The sequence below is a fragment of the Phodopus roborovskii genome, unplaced genomic scaffold, assembly GCF_943737965.1.
Source record: "Phodopus roborovskii unplaced genomic scaffold, PHOROB, whole genome shotgun sequence".
Lineage (NCBI taxonomy): Eukaryota > Metazoa > Chordata > Mammalia > Rodentia > Cricetidae > Phodopus > Phodopus roborovskii.
In genome coordinates, this window is record NW_026126447.1 from 34,192,460 (window position 1) to 34,209,274 (window position 16,815).

Genomic DNA, 16,815 nt, shown 5'->3' on the forward strand with positions numbered 1-16,815 from the left:
TTAAATGGAAGCACTTTGCTAATAAATAAGATATTTTCTGTGTCTTCAAATATCTAAAGGATTAATAAGTCAGTTAGTGGCTCTAATACCTTCAGAAATCAAGGCAAACCTAGAGAGCATCATAGGAGACTGGAAAGCCTGGCCAGGCAGGGTGAATGGTCTCCTGGAGGAGGTCCAGCTGAGCTAGCAGACAGATAGGAGGGCAGGAGGGTGTGCACAGGACAAAGGCTGTGACTGACCAACTTTCTCCCTCTAGGAAGGACTGAGGAGAGCTGAGGCTTGTGAAACCACGGGCTTCACCCTTGTTGTGAAAGCCCTAGAACAAGTTCTTCATGCTGCAACCAAGCAGTAGGGAGCTCCAAAGGCCTGAAGGGGGCCATCCAGAGGTGTTTGGGTTTGAAAATAAGCTCAGGAGGAAGGGTGAACTGAAGAGTGAATGGAATTAAATGAGCAGCTAGGGGGCAGCTAGTCACCCCATGTGTGTAATGTCAAGGATGGGGACCTACAGCAGAGAAAACTGGGTGGGCAAGTAATAAATATTTGCAAATTGGGTCCGACAGAGCTTAGTGGATGATTATGGGATGAGGCAGAGGGAAGTTTCCCACCTGGCCAGCATGATAGACAATCATTCCTTAATACTAGGCACTTCTTTCTATTACCCACAGTAACTGTACTGTCCAGTAGAAAGACGAGTTCTCCTGACTGCAGTAGGGACAGGCATACAGCCAGACGATAGACAGGCAACAGCCTACTTACATGATAAAGACCCACTTCCAATGCCCATGGCAAAATAAATGGAACAATTTGAAAGCTGAGACATGGCTGGCTTAACTCTCGTGGGTGACAATAAAGTATCTGAGAAACAAGACAATGCTGGAAAGGGACAGGAATGTGTGTACCCAATGACCACAGTTCTAATCTGTAGTAGACAGGCCAACACAAGACAATTGCACATCTAGTTAAAAAGAAATGCGAAGTAAATTAGTAGAACTCACAGTCTAGTGGTGAGAAGCAGCAATTTTTTCTGTTGCATAGTTAAGATCTGACCTACACACTCAATTCCACCACCCAATTGCAAGAAGCTGTTCCGAGCTTGGAGGGCTCAGGCTTGGACTGTAAGAGTGTAATGTTTTGATCCTGTCACTAGAGGGTGCTTGTGTAACGGTTCTGAGTATTTCATCCTGTTCCATAAACGGCACACTCTAATGATCTGGGGAATTAAATAAATCCATTTCCATAGTTAAATATTTTGCTACTGCAATTTCAGTTTATTCTTAATGTGTAAAATATCATAGATTTATAAATAGTTCTTTAATCTGCAAAGGTTGTTTTGTTCTGTTTGGTTTCTTCCCCAATTCTTGTTCTAAATCCGTTCATTTCTCTAGCAGCTATTATCTGACCTACAACATTAAGTTAGTTGCTCAAATGCTCTTAGGGATCCATGGCAGGCAGTTCACCAATCTACTTCTGTTTCTGAATATCCTAATATTCCAACCTCAAAAGTCCCCAGCAAGCCATGTTGACATTGTGCTGTGGTGGCCTTCCTCTCTTTAATCGTTAGTTTATATAGTTTTATTCCTCTCTAGATCATTTGCCCAACATCAGCTCTGTGTGTGGTGGTATGTCTGAATCTCCCAGTACTGTTTGACCTCCAGCTCTATGTGTGGTGGTGTGTCTGTTTTCCTAAACAATTTGATTTCCATCAGATATTTCAACTCCAGAGATCCAGGAGTCACAGGAGATCTGCTTGACTCCAAATCACTTTCCAAGTGGTTCAGCTCACCCTTGCATGTTATGAGCCATGCTGGTTTCATCTCAAAAATTGGAACAGACTGCAAGATCTTTCACCCATCTGGACATTGGCCACATGAAAACACAGGCAGTTGGGATGCAAGTCACTGCACGCCATTTGTAACAACCGTTTCTGACTCTCCTTTTAGCCCCTTTGGGAAAGCCCTGAGCTCCATAACTACGCATGCCCTGTGAGCAAAGCCATCCCCAACCACTGCTGTGACTGTCCCTGCTGCCTAACTGCAGTTTTAATCCCCTGTCCACACCACCTCCCTGGTCACAGCACCACCTAGGTGTCTCTGAGCACCTTGAACTCCCTGAAGTACCCTAGGTTCCAGGAAAACTCCCAACTCCTCTGCACATGACTGTTTTCTCAGATACTCATTTTTTTTTTAATAAAAATACTATTTCCTTGTGCATGTAACTGCTGAATTCTGACAGGATCCCTGGTGTCTCCTCAAGTGTCGTTTCCTGCTCCCTTCTTGGCTGCATCTACTCTTTCTCATTGCCAAAAACCCTCTCGCCACTCCTCCTGGGCTCTCCCTGCCATTCCATCCCTCAGCACCCACATCATCTTGATTTTTAAAATCCCTTTCGAGTCTGTCTATCTCATCTCCCACTTCACTGAAAACCCTCACCTGTTCCTGTTGAGTGAGTCATCAATCAACATCACAGGCTATGTGCCCCATGGCTGAGGTGCATGGGAACTTCTAACCTTATTCCCTGTATATGCCATAGTTAATGTGCTCTAACCATCACCAATGAGTGCATTCACCGTTTTACCTCTTTGGATCCTCTGCTATTATCACTTCTCTCAATGTTGTCCGTTACCACCTCTGCCTTTTTTCACACTATATCCCTAGAAGTTCATCTCAAACACTACTGACTCAGCCAAGCCCTCCTCACTTCCAGTAACCTACAGTTAATTTCTCTTTTAAGTCCCATGCAGTATCATTCTTGTGTGTGTGTGTGTGTGTGTGTGTGTGTGTGTGTGTGTGTGTGTGTGTGTTAACTTTAAAAATATTACTATGTTTTGACTTGAGAGATGGTGGTTTCTGGATAATTTGATTTGTCAGCTATGTATCGAGTATTGTAAAATAAGAACTAAAGCATTGAGTTGGGGAAGCCAAGAGAGGCTCTGGTGTTCCTCTCCCCATCCATGTGCTTGCCTCACAGCTACATTGCCAATGTTAAGTGATCAAATGTACACAAAGGCCAGTCACACATGGTAGCTTATGACTCGTCAGTTTGTTTGCTCTTTCTTCTCAATGTCCATACTTCAGAGGCTTCCTAGCGAAAGACAAGGGTGGGAACTTCCACATTGACAAGGTACCCTGCTAAAGAAAGGCTGCATCAGAGGAGAGCAGATACTGATGCATGAGCTCAACAGCTCCAAAACCTGACTACTGTACATGGTGCTCAGTACCAAGCAGGTGCTTAATTAGTATGGGGTACCCTTCATGGATGAAGCACCACTGTTTATTGTGGCGATGGAGGACACAGGCCAGACAGGGAGGGGAGCTCATTGCCATCAGCTTCCGTGTTGCTGATTCATAGGGTGCCAGAAAATTAACCTAATTCTGTGATGGTGGCCAGTGCGGTTTCTCAAACCTGCAGCAGAGAACTTGCTGAAGGCAGTTGTTAGCAGATTACGAAAGCAGATGCCAAAGCACAGAAAGTGCATTGCTGTAAACACAGTTTTCGCTGGTCCCAAACACAGACTGATAAACCAGGAGGCAGAGCGTAATTAGGAGGTCTGGGACCAAATGAGTGTCACTGTTAAGGCTTTAGTGGGCTCAGTCTGCACATTCCCATTAAAATTTTTTCCTTGGGTACTTTAAGAGGAAAAAAAAAAAGAGGAGTATATTAAAAACAAAAAGTAATGGGATTCCCAGACAGAAATCTGTGTTTAAATAGTCTTAAAGCTGTGGTTCAAATCAACAAAAGCCAGGAAATCCAGTGTTACCCTTTATCCAGACTGTTATACCATTTTTTCCAATGCACAATGTGCCTATGGCAGCCCTCCCTTAGAGTTTCCTGGCTCGGGCAACTCAAATCCACAAGTCACTTTGAATTATAGGACTCTGGGCCCGCTGTTTAATGGAACTATATGCCCTGAGGACACATGCTTACTTGCCAAAGCTTTTAGCTGGAATCACTGTAAGGCTGGGAATCATGCGCTGGGAGCTGTTTTTCTGCAGAGTTCATGGGCTCCTGCCATCCTTCCACTCAGGAGGGTAACTGGGACAGGAGGGAACAGGTGGTTGCTGACACTGACCAGCTTTACTGTAACTTGTGTGTCACCGCTGGAATTCATCTGTTCTGCTTCGTGTTCTCTTTTCACCAGGCACGGCGACGACCTGATCGTCACTCCGTTTGCCCAGGTATGTACGTACCCTGCCCATCCCCACTCTGTCGCTGGTGTGCTTTTAAAATGCAGCCCTTTGACCCTAACCAATTTTGAAACACTCTCTTTGCAGGTTCTCGCCAGCTTGAGAAGTGTAAGAAACAACTTCACTCTGCTGACAAACCTCCATGGAGCTCCCAACAAGTAAGCAGAATTACAGCTCCCTCCCACAAAAGCCCAAAACACTGAAGAAAACTGAACACAAACATTGCCTAGAAATCGGCCCAACACTCTAAGTCTCAATATACAAAACCTTTGAAAATATAAAGTCTAAGGGTCATGAAGTTCACTCGTGTTTCAAGGACTGTTGTAGCCTCAGAGGGTCACAGAATCTATGATCTTGGAAGGGGTAAGGAGAGGGCTGCAAGCCCGTTCACTCAACCTGTTTTATAGAAGGAAAACTTGGGCCCTGGAGAACATGGCAGCTAGCTTAGGAACACACTGTAGGTTAAAGAAACACTGGGTCCAAAGCGTGACTCTTGGTGTTTCAGTCGGTAGTCACCACAGCGTTATCTATATCCAAATTCTTCGAGAAGCTATTCACCTGTTGGTTGTTTGGCTGCGTCTGGGTTCTGATAAAGCAGATGATGCAAAGTGAAGGTGAAGCCTAATTTGAACAATTGCTTTCCTCTCACTGTCCTGTGGTTTGTATTCGAGCCTCCTTGCAAGAGGAAGTTTTGTAGAATCTCTCCCATCATGGTCTCTCACCATCTGTTCCACAGACTCCCACCAGAGTGCATTTTTCCCATCCTATTTGTGTGATCCTGTCACTCTCCTGCCTGGACTTTGCAGTGGGCCACTCTTTAAGACCAAGTGTAAATGCTTAGGCATTGTATCTAAGATGCCTCACAGTCCGATTAAGTTGATGAGATGGAAAAGTTAGTTTATTATACTTAGAACAGTTAAGAGGTGAGCATTCCTAATCTGAAAATCCAAAATTCAGACTCTTTGAACTCTGGTAGGATGCCAAGAATTAAAAGATCTACATCTGGCCTCAGGTGATAGGTTGTACATAGCTTCATTAAAAAACATTGTGTAAGATTAACATCAAGTTATTTATGGGGAGTGAGCGTGAAACAAATGAATTTTCTATTCAGTCTTGATCCTCATGCCTAAGATTTCTCACCATGTAAATGAATACATTCCAGAATCTGAAACATAAAAGAAAACAAATCTGAAATCTTCAACACTCAGGGACACACAGACAAAACACAGAATCTGAAGACATGGTTTAGGAGCTTTTGCTTCCTGCTATTCGTTTATTAATCCATCCCACCAGTATTTATTTCATATACACTGTTCATCCATTCATGCACGTACATAATTACACAAATACTGGCCATTTACTTTCTGACAAGCACTGATGATCTCATAGTGGTCCACACAGACAAGGTCTCTGCCCTTTCACGGCTTACGTTCTAACAGGAAGTGGGAGTGATTAATCAGTGAGCAGTCAGATCATGTCTCCAGCCACACTGGTTTGGCAGTTTTCTGTGTATTCCTCTCTACCCTGATCATGGACTCTCTCTGTCAGGATGGTCTCCTTCTATCTGCTTGTGTCTGCTTGGCCATATCCTGATCTCTTATGATGAGTGACATCTTTCTCAATATGCTTTATCTGACCCTCCCAAGCCTACCTGAGTGGTCTCCATTTAGCCTAACAGAGTGATAATAACCTGTCACACTATCTTTATGGATCTTTACCCATCACTAGGCTGTGGTAGAATGCCTGGCACATGTTTTATGCTTCATAAATATCTTGTGTGTGCGGGAATGTGTATTTCAGAAGGAAGAACTATTAAAAATAATTATTAATTAATTAAAAATAATTAGGTCACTAATTATTTTGAAATTTTCTGCTAAGGTTAAAATTTTTCTTACCCTTTAATATTGTTCTCCACATAATTGGTTTCTGGGACTATATGTATTGGCCACATCATATAGTTCTACCACTTGGAAATCATATATATTGACAATTATCTTCACTGGGCCTCAGTTTCCTAAACTATAAGATAGGGTTATTAGGAAGATTAAATGAATGAATATTCATAAAGCACTCAAAGTGGCATATAGCATAGTGACTGTGAGCTATTATAACTGGGAACTTGTGTTGACCTTAGAAGGGTTTTCATATCAATTATCTCAGCAATTATCACAAGCAGTAGCTGTGGCAGATTATTATATCCACTTTTTGGATAAGGAATCAAGGCTGGGTGAGATTAAATGACCTGAACCTGCCCAACTGCACAGTTTCTAGTGAGCAGCTGTTGTCCTTGAACACAACACCCTGACTCCCAAAGCTGTACACCTCTTATTCAGGACACCTGTTAAGTCCTCCAGGTGCAGAAGGAAACCATGGGTAGCTTGAACAGTTACAGAAGAGAAACTTTTGAAACAGGATGATCAGAGAAGCCAAAAGTGAACATTAACTAAGCAGTCTCTTTAGGAATGAAACACCGAGTCAGAATGTTACAGGTGGAGACAGGGAGGAGGGATGAGTAAGGATGCCTGGGACCAAACCAATATGTTACAGAGATCCCAGCAGACATGGTATTCTCAATGCTATTTGTTAGCACGAGTGTGGGTGTTCCTTCTCTGTGGGAGTATTGGAAACAGCCTAGCCCTGCTGATTAACACACTGAAGATACTTTCTCAAGAATTGGGTTCTTCAGCTAGCTGTGTATGTTCTGGGTCACACAAAGTTCCAGGGATCAAGAATCTTGAGACCCTAAATGTCATATACAGAATGGACCTAGAGCCATTATCATCATCTCAAACCATGACCCATCATGTCGTGTCACACAAGACGAATGGGGAAGTATGTTTTCAGCAATTGGCCACCTGCGTTTCCTGATCTTTGTAGACCCACATCTGTATTTTATAGAGTTAGTCTTGCTATTTATCTCAAGGCTCTTGATGATTTGATTCTTAGATACGTGTCCTTCTATGACCCCGGCTAACCTGGAACTCATTATCTTACTATTGTGGCTCAGGCTGGGCTCGAACTCGTGACAATCTTCCTTTCTCAGCTTCTGAAGCACTGGGGATACAGGTGTGAGCTACCATCCCCAGCTTGATCATTTCAAGTATCACTTTATAATCAACATCAAAGGAGAAAATTTTAAGGAAAGGTAGATCCTCAAAAGCTTCCCCAAGTGGTGCTGAGAGGGCCTCTGTGTAGCTCTAGCTAAAACTTGGGTGTTGTGTTTAAACCACAAACAGAGCAGCATAGCAGTGGTAGGCTGGAGAGTTCAGCATCCATTGATACACTCCACTTTGTTACCAGGTGATGAGTACCTACCAACAAACAAGAAGGAAGTGAAGATAAGATTGTCTACCAGGGTGCACATTGCCTAGAGAGAGAGCATCCCCCAAAACCACCCACATGCATTAGCTTATGTTAACAATTGAAAGTTGTAAGATCCATGGAATTTAGAAGTTGCTTTCTGGGATATTTAACGTGGGTTCCAGGGTGCCACTCCCTGTCTTGAATGTATCATTTAAGCAGTAATTATGTCCTTGGAGTGGTTTTCATGAGACATCTGGCTAGTGTGGTTTATTGTGTGAAAAGGAACTCCCACATAGAACTATACTTCTCCTAAGTTACGGTTTCTTTTATCTTTTGGCTCTTTGCTCTGTATAAAGCAGCCCATTGTCTGCCTGGGCTTTGCCACCCAAAGGGTGAAAATCTTAAAGTTTTTGCTGAGGTGCTTTCCTTGCACCTTAATGAAATGAGAGATCAGGCCTGTATTTCTTGGCTGCAAATTAAAACCTACACTTCTGCTGTCCCAGGACTTAATTTTGAAAACTGTAGCTTTCATTTGGGGCTGTTAATTCAGAAACATTTCCCGGACACACTTGATGGCTTCCAAAAGACCAACGGTGCTGTTGAGTGTACTCAGCAGTAACCAAGATGTCTCCTTCCATCATCCATCAACAATCACTGATACATGTGACAACCCGAGAATCAGGTCATCTTTATATTCACAATTCTTCAGAGACATAATTTGATCAAAATGTACATATTCTTTGAAAAAAACTAATAATAATCTTCTTTAACTCTGGAATGCCTTTAAAAGCTTTATATATTTTGGCATGGGATTTAAATTAGCTGAGAATCATAAAATCTTGAACACTCAGATATGGAAAATACCTAGCCAAATTTCCTCCCAAGTAAGTGAGGAAATATATGGGAGCTCCTCACACAGGACCTCACACACTGTAAATCATCAGGAAAAAGTAGTTGCTGCCTGCTCTCCCCAAGTAAGAAAGAAACTGAGGTTGGGTGAGCTGCCAGGGACTATATATATGGAAGGTGCCAGAGTCAGGACTGGGATTAAGATTCCTGGCTCCTATAGCAGCCCAGTTTTCTCTCTACTACACAATTCAGTCTGAAAAGTTTTAACTACTGTGGCCGCATCCCATTCCCCCCATTCCTATCAACATCTTCAACAGCCAGGTAAGGAACTTCCTCCCATTCTTTCCTAGGTTAGAGACCACTGGAAACCGGGCAGCAGATATTGTTTATTTCCCCCTGAGCTCATCAGTTGTCTGGCTGGCAGTCTCATGTCTTACCAACAATAATGTGGTTTCCAGAAGCCATCCATTCATTAAAGTGTGCTGAGCCTCCTTCTTGGACCACTCACCAAGAAGTGATAAACCCAATAAGCATGGCCCTTGCTTTTTCTCCTACATAGGGATGCTTATCTGAATTAACAGCTTCATACTTTCACAAACTAACTTCCAAGACAAAAGAATTTCCAGAATGTGCAATTTCCAAGAAATTGTGGAAAGAATTGGATGATATGAGTAGCCATGCTCCTAAGATAGTGGGTATTTTTGACATTTAAGAAGACCTAGTTCACAGCCCTCTTTCACAAAAGCCTCCCAGAGAACTCAGGAAGATATGTAAAATTCAAAGTCCATTTGTGCTGTGAACCCATTGAGTATGCAGTGAAATGGGCATCACTCAAATGACATGCCAGACTGCAGGGCTGCATCTAGGAATGTGACTCAGTCTGTCTTCCATTCCTTACCACTGTGCTGAAGAGAGAGTTGGGAAGATGGAGGTTGCATCACAGTATAATAATAAGATGTAAGGAACCACATAGCACAGGTGAGGTCCACTCATACCAGAGTATGTGCAGGACTGCCTGGGCACAGTCCCAAGTTACACAAAAGAGTTGTCTACTGAGCCAGATGTCTACAAAGACACAGCAATATGAGAGAGCACACATAGTGGGTAACATGAGAACCATGGCTGCATATGAATAGGTGTGAGCTAAAACACTCAGAGAGTGTGCTAGCATCATCATACCGTCTTATCAATGACTGGGTCAGTCAATAGTTCATCAGTAGTTTGGGAATCCCTACTACCTACCAGGAAATTGGTGGGACCTGTAGAAGACTACAAAAGAAAAGGAGGTCAGACTGGATCCTACTGTGAGTGGGTCTTGTGGTCGGAGGTAGAGATAAAATGTATACTCATATGAATCGTCACATAAGAAAATGAATCTCTGGTCTAGACAGAGCACCATGGCATCATGAGTGAGTAGAGGATGGACCATTTTTAACTAGGAATATAGTTTCCCTTTGAAGAAGATTTGTAATCTTCAGAGGTAGGTCATGTTCAACATGGGGGAGTTTCCCCCAACAGAAGAATGGCCTGGGCATCAACAAGAAAGGAACGGAATGATATCAAATAAAAAGAAAAGACTGACCTTGGCCTGAGCAAAGTGTACATCCATTAGTCATGCATATGTTCATCTAGCATTCCACTCAGTAGGTGTTACTGAGTAGTTGACATATAGAGACTTTTTCTCAGATACCATTCTAGCACCCAGCAGTGAACAAGTCTTCCCTTGCCTACATAAAATTTACCTTTAATCTAGGGAGTTATAGATCAAACCTTCATTAGACGACAGTTCATATTTTGATTACAATTTCTGAGTTCAACGTGGGAGAAGTATGAAATGCATGAGAGTGTGCTGCCAGTCTGTGGTCTGAAATGAACTGTCACGATGTGTAGAGATAATCTGGAGCAGTGTGATGCAGATGGAATGCGGAAGGCTTTACACACAAGGTTGAGGAGTTTGGAATTGAAACCTTCAATTTTCCTGAAAACAAAACAAACCAAAGACAGCCCTCGGTACTAGTGCAGAAGTGTTCATCAAATGGTATAGAGAAAGGAGCTTGCACTTCCGGTTCAGAAACACTTGCTTTGAACCCTGCCTTGCCAGTTAGAAACCACCATGTGTGCTATAGTGCGTGTCTTCATCTCCTGATCCCTAAAGTCAAGTGATAACACTCGCAGTAGGAGAAGCTAAGAAGCAACAAATACAGTGTCCAGCAGAGAAGAGCAATCGTGGCATGAGGATACCCCACTCAGTCACACATGAAAATTAGATACCCAAGAGAACTTTACTCAGGATCACTCTGCCCATCTGTTGACAGCGCCTGTGGACTGCCATAGGCTTGCAGCTGTAGAAAAAGAGCTGCATGGAAGTTCTCTTTATCTCCAAGGGAATGTGATGGCTGTAAGAAAAGCCACCACTGTGCCTGACCAATAGACAGAGGCTTCCTCAGCAACAGCCTTGTGTTAGAATTTGGTGTCTCCCTTAGACCTGCCTGTGCGTGGGGATGCAAAGAGAACTTCAAAATGCAGATCCCTAGGCCCTGCACGAGATTATGAAAATGGACTCTTCCAAGATAGGAAAAGTGTTTATTAAACACCTCCCCAAGTGAGTCTGTTGTTCATTTGTGTTACCAGAACTTGTTAGCATCAAAGCCTGGGCCCACTGGGAGTGGCATGTTACCCATATAACACACCAATTAAAGAGACAAATGATAGCTAGGCAGTGGTGGTGCATGCCTTTAATCCTAGCACTCTGGAGGCAGAGACAGGCATATCTTTTCAAGTCGAGTTTGAGGCCAGCCTGGTCTACAGGGAGAGCTCTAGGACAGGCTCTAATGCTTCAAAGAAACTCTGTTTGGAAAAAAAATGAAAAAAAAAAAAAAAAGACAGTTGATAATAAAAAGCAGAAAAAGAAGATCTATTCAATATCACAATACTGGGAAAAGAAATAAGAACGTTTACCTGCACTCCCATACATATACAAGCCTAGCTTCATGCTCCTGACAGGAATAACGATTGAAACAGAAGGCAAGAGGTGTCTGTAACTAACAAGTTTGGGTCAAGTTGTGGTCCCACCCATTACTGATCCACCATCATTCTCTCAGCCCCTGGAATGTCTTGTAAGGTTGTCTGACCAGCTCTCAGCACTGTGTGGATCTCTTCAGAGAGGCAAGCTCACTCTCTGGTTGGCCCAGTCTTTCTTCCAGTGTGAGACCCCTGGAAAAATTCCAATTCCATAGGGTCCATTGTCTCAATAAGTCTGGTAACTAAAGGGAGAAGCACAAGTGTTTCTCTCTAGGATATCTTTCCTAATGTCAGCACAGTTCCACCCAGAACTGCTGGCCTAAATCTCTTTCTTCATCATCAACGACATCCTGTTGCTTCTCAGTGGGACAGACTCTTGCTATCAGGGCTTCTGAAGGGGCTTCTGTGTGAGACCATCAGTGTTGGCAGCCTGTCAGATATGCAGACCCATTTGTCCACTGCAGACCTTTGCATGGGACCCCAGAGGTAGAACTGACTGCAGATCATTGCATGAAACCCCAGAGGCAGAACTGACTTCAGACCATTGCATGGGACTGTAGAGGCATAGCTGATTGCGGGCCACCGCAAGGGACCACAGAGGCATGGCTGACTGCAGGCCACTGCATGGAACTCCAGAGTCACGGCTGCTTTAGATCTATAAAATCAGAAGACCAGAAGTGGACTGGAGCAAAATATTCTAATATGCTTTGCTCTCTCTAATATGCTGCTGCTCTCTAAAGTTTGAGATCACTGCTCTATCCTTCTACAGGGAGGCTCCAGCAATACACCGGGAATCTGGGAGAGTCTGAAAGACAAATTCTGCAAACACAAGGACAGTGAGTCCAGCCAAGGGCCAGGGGTGGCAGGAAAGAAAAAAGAGAGAAAAACTAGGAAGAGAAACCTAGATGATAGCACATCCTCACAGTTCTAGTTCTAGGGGGCAGGGACGTGCTGGCCAGTCAGCCTAGCCAGAAAGTGAAGTTACTGCTTCACTTTGAGAGTTACTTTGAGAGACCCTGTCTCAAAACCTATATGGAGAAGTATTTGGGGAAACCATTTTAACTCCATCCTCTGGCCTCCAGCCATGCCTACATGGACCAGCACACATGCACACAGCTGAGCACACACAGATATATCCCACACACCTGCAAATAGAAGGACTTACACGATTCATGGAATAAGTGTTTGCTTGTATCATTTGTCTCTTGATGAAAGGATCTGATGAAGAATGAAACCCTCATTCCTCCATGAAAAGTTAGTGCCTCTACTAAGAAACCCTATCACTGTGGCCAAGGACTTGTCCTCTCAAGCACCTCAGTTTGCTGAGGTGAAAAGAATTTGGGTCCTGTGCTGATAAATATCTAAGTGTTCCTCTGGCTATGACTTTCTGTCCTCAAAGAACTGGGATCCATGCTGAAATTTGGAGTGAGGCTTAAGCAAGGTTTTTCTCTTTTTCTGAGATATTTCCATGATAGAAAACCTGACATGGAGGGGCTGGCAAGGGACCTAAGGTAAACAACTTCCTTCCTGGTGAGTTGTAGCATCCTGATGCTGTAACGGAGGGAAATTCCAGGCCATCTGAATGCAAGAGAATTGCAATCACCTACACATGTTCTAGGAGCCTGCTTTCCGGAGATAGCCTTATGTCACTGGATTGCTCATTATGCCCTGGGAATCTCCCCAGGGATCAGGGATCATGGAAGGGGTTGGAAGGGGGGGGGTTCCATACATACTCAGCTTCCCTTTCTGCTTTTCCACAGGAGGTCGCCAGCGGCTAGTCAGGCTCCAGTCTCCAGAGTCAGCTTGCAAGGTAGGCTAATGCCAGGAGACCAATCTCCATCTTCCAAAGCAATAAATGTGTTTGTTATGCAGAACTGTTATTAGAATAACAGCATTTAAATGCATGCCATAACCCTCAGAAGCATGTCTCTTGGTGACTGTTTTTCAAAGATGCACTGGACCTTCACCCCCAACCAAAGACAAACTAAAAATACTTCAGAACAAAGTGTTCACTGTATGCCTAGGCTTTCACTATTAAATGAGTGGTCCTTGTTTTTCCAGGAGAGAAGGAGGTAGACCTATGTCAAGGGTGCAACTTGACCTCAGCTTGCTGACCCCAGTGAACTCCAAGAGTGCTAACCTCAAGTATTCCCCCACAGGTTGTCCACATTTGCCCAAGATCTCCAAGGCTCATTAATGGCTTTTCCCCTTGCAGCTACAGCTACAACTTGCTCTGCATCCTAGGCAGGTGTGAAGCCAAAGGTTCTTTCCAGGTCACAACGCATTTCTCTTGGAGCTCATCCAGCTTTGTCCTCTCATCTTTCAATATTGTGCATCCACTCTTCTTGTGCATTGAAATCTACTGAGAGGAAGGGCTACCATGAAGGAACACCACTGAACATGTATTTGTCACATCATATGCAACCACTTGGGCCCATGAGTTCTGGGTCCTTGAAGTTTATGAGTTCTGCTCCTTTGATCCTGTCTCACTCCTATAGCAAAGGAGTGCAGCAAAACACCATGAAAAGCTAAGATGCCCTCACCATAGCCACCTGATATATAATAGCACTACCTCCCCCCACAGACACACACCCCAATACTTTCCCCTTTGGATGTTGTGTTCTGCTGGTATGATGACCATAAGTATCTCGGAAGTGTTATAAATGGTCAACTTCGGAACGAAGGAACAAAGGCAGTGTATTCCATTTGCTCGTTGGCTTCTTCTGAAGTATTTATGGTATATGCTTTTAAAACTTTTAGAAGAAAAAAGGTAGAGAACAAAAAGGGGAAAAAAATGAAAGAAAGACATGAAGGAAGGTGAGTCGACACCGGAGCCCTGTGATATGAACTAGAAAGAAGTAAACAGTGTTCTGCCCACAGACTTCAAACCCTCAGCATGCTGATGGGCCGCTTCCGTTAGGTATAAAAAGAAACAGAGCAGTGTCTTAGTGTGTAGCTGTGCTGGATCCTGGGAGATCAAAGGAACTGTTTTGAACTGCCTGTTGTTTCATCTTATTGGCCTACGCATGAGGCATCCTTGCCGGTTTTGTTTGCCAATTCTACCAACATGTTTCTGACACCGATTTGAATATTTAGAGTAAGTTTCCTTTTCTCTTGTCATAAATACAGACATATACCAGGAGGGTATATGGTGCTCGTGGTTCTATAAATGAACTCATTAGCCAAAACTCTGTCTGAAAGATGCTTTATGATTAATAGCACATTGGCTCCAGCTTGGCAACTGGAGCTTTCTTAAACGCTTTTAAAACAATGGAGCAAAGGAGTGACAATACCACTTAAGGCAATTTGTTTTTGTCTGTCTTTGTGGCAAACTACAACAATCCTGGGTTTTCTTTGGGAAGAGACTGTGGTGGTACCAATTATTACATAATTACTGGTTTCGAAATCTTCTCAACGGTTAACCACAGTTAGAAGAGGAGGGAGGAGACACACATCCCGTGTTTTGTTCTTATTATCAGCTTAAATAAGTCAGGCAGATTTTTCCTGTTATTTTAATATTTATCAGCATATGACAAAGAGGTGTGTTTAAATAGACGCGTTAAAGGGTAGTGAGAAATACATGGCTTCTAGGAGCGAGCAGCATGGAGCACTGGAGTGTGCTTTAAAACCTCAAGTTTTCATGAAAGGAAAACCAGACATTTATTTAGGAGTCCTGAATGGGAATTCACATATTTTGATAGAAATACAGGCTTACAGAGTACAAGACAGTAGTTTGAACACATTCAGCAGCAATACATTTGTCAGCAAAGCCTGACTGACTGACAGTATGGAAGCATGTAGAAGTCAGATTTTAGGAGATGGTTCTTCCTTCTCCTCCCTCTCCTCCTCCTCTTCGCTCTCCCTTCCCCTCTCTTCTCTTCTCCTCTCCACCTCTTCTTCCTCCTCTTTTTCCTCTTCTTTATACTCCTCTTCTCCGGCTGCTGCTTTTTCATTCGCATAGGTGAAATGTGATTATCTATCAAAGTGAATTCTCCAAATCCAGGTGAGATTCCCACACTTACTGTGATTGTTGCTGAACAACTGGACTCTGGCTGAGGAAATACCTCAGTGTCAGCCGTTGTTGGACCCACGGTTCTCTCCCACTGTTGGACCAAGGTGATTCTCAGCTCTTGGGGCTCAACAGAAAAGTCCTGTCTTTTTATTTTTCATAATTTCTCCTGTTTTGTGCTATGGCAACAAAGTAATTCTGGGATGCACTCCTCATGGTGTGACTCTCCCATCGGAACAGGGCTCCTGGAGTGAGAAGCTGTGCCTTTCTCATCCCCTTGAGGTCATAATGTGGTAAATTATTTCTGCATGGTAGAAACAGAGTAAATGTCAGTCTAGCCAGAACTACATAGAAGTTGGACTTTATTAGAAGGAACATTCTCATGAAGGTAACAGTGAGCTGGTGTTTGGGGAAACTATTTACTTCTGGATTGTTGTTTTTATTTTTGTTTTCACAATCTTTATCACTTGCTGAACTGAGATTGGAAGGCACTGGAGTGAATTTGGTACCCTCTTCCTTGTCAGTGTGTTCATGCAGGTTCTGAATAGAAATAGGAAACCCTAAGGAGGTGACATTTCGCTGATGAAGTGGGAAAGCCACCCTATAATAATGGAGGTACAAACCCAGAATGAGCCATTCTGAAGCCTGTGCACACAGGTTTGGGAGGGCATGATAAATTCTCTTGAGTGTGTTGAAAATCCCAAGGCTGAGGTTAATGAGCACCTCAACAGGCGTAACGTAATCACTTTCTTTTGAATGCATGAATTCTTGGCTTTTTCTGTATAGAGCTGAATCATAAAGGAAAAAATAGAATAAAATAAAAGTCTAAAATGGACAGACAGGAACTCCAGTTCTTTCACCTGGACATATTCAAAATGGAAGACTGAAAACAAATCAAATAACTGAAAAAAACAAATCAGTTTTGTACTCCTAAGTGTGATTATATGATAATGATGACACTCTTCCCCACAGCCTCTGTCCTATATGCTCTTTCATGCATCTCATCCATGCTTTTGACTATGTCATTAAAGAAGCTACTGAGAAGGTAAATTACTGCCTTTGCAGAAGGATTCTTTGCTACACAAAGGGTTAAAAGAAGTATTGCTTTTAGTAACTCTCACCTCTGCGTTACATAAATGACTTGATTCACAACAAGATATATTATCATATATAGACTTTTGTAGCAGCCAGAGTGATGTGTGAAGTAGGGTGTTCTATAATACCATTTCTTCTAAAATGTACCAGTGGATGTAAAAATCATGAGTATCACCACCTATAACAGATCTTGGTTTTGAAGTAGCCCACAAGTTGATGGATCATCTAAAATGGCAACCAACCATGTCTACTGAAGAGCTAACTACCTGGAGGTCTCTGGGCCAGACTGCTGCAGACACAGCGTCTGTCTCAGCTTGGGTGTCTGCAGCATTAACTATGGTGATTTTCAACAGG

General features: G+C 43.1%; 1 protein-coding gene across 1 annotated transcript in view; it reads left to right on the plus strand.

The window, feature by feature from the left end:
• Nucleotides 1-16,815, plus strand: part of Pde4b (phosphodiesterase 4B) — a 421,075-nt gene that overhangs the window by 306,026 nt on the left and 98,234 nt on the right. The window contains exons 4-6 of the mRNA XM_051188250.1: nt 4,139-4,175; nt 4,272-4,342; nt 13,118-13,167. Of these exons, the coding sequence (XP_051044207.1) occupies nt 4,139-4,175; nt 4,272-4,342; nt 13,118-13,167 (158 nt within the window). The remainder of the gene's footprint in view (nt 1-4,138; nt 4,176-4,271; nt 4,343-13,117; nt 13,168-16,815) is intronic.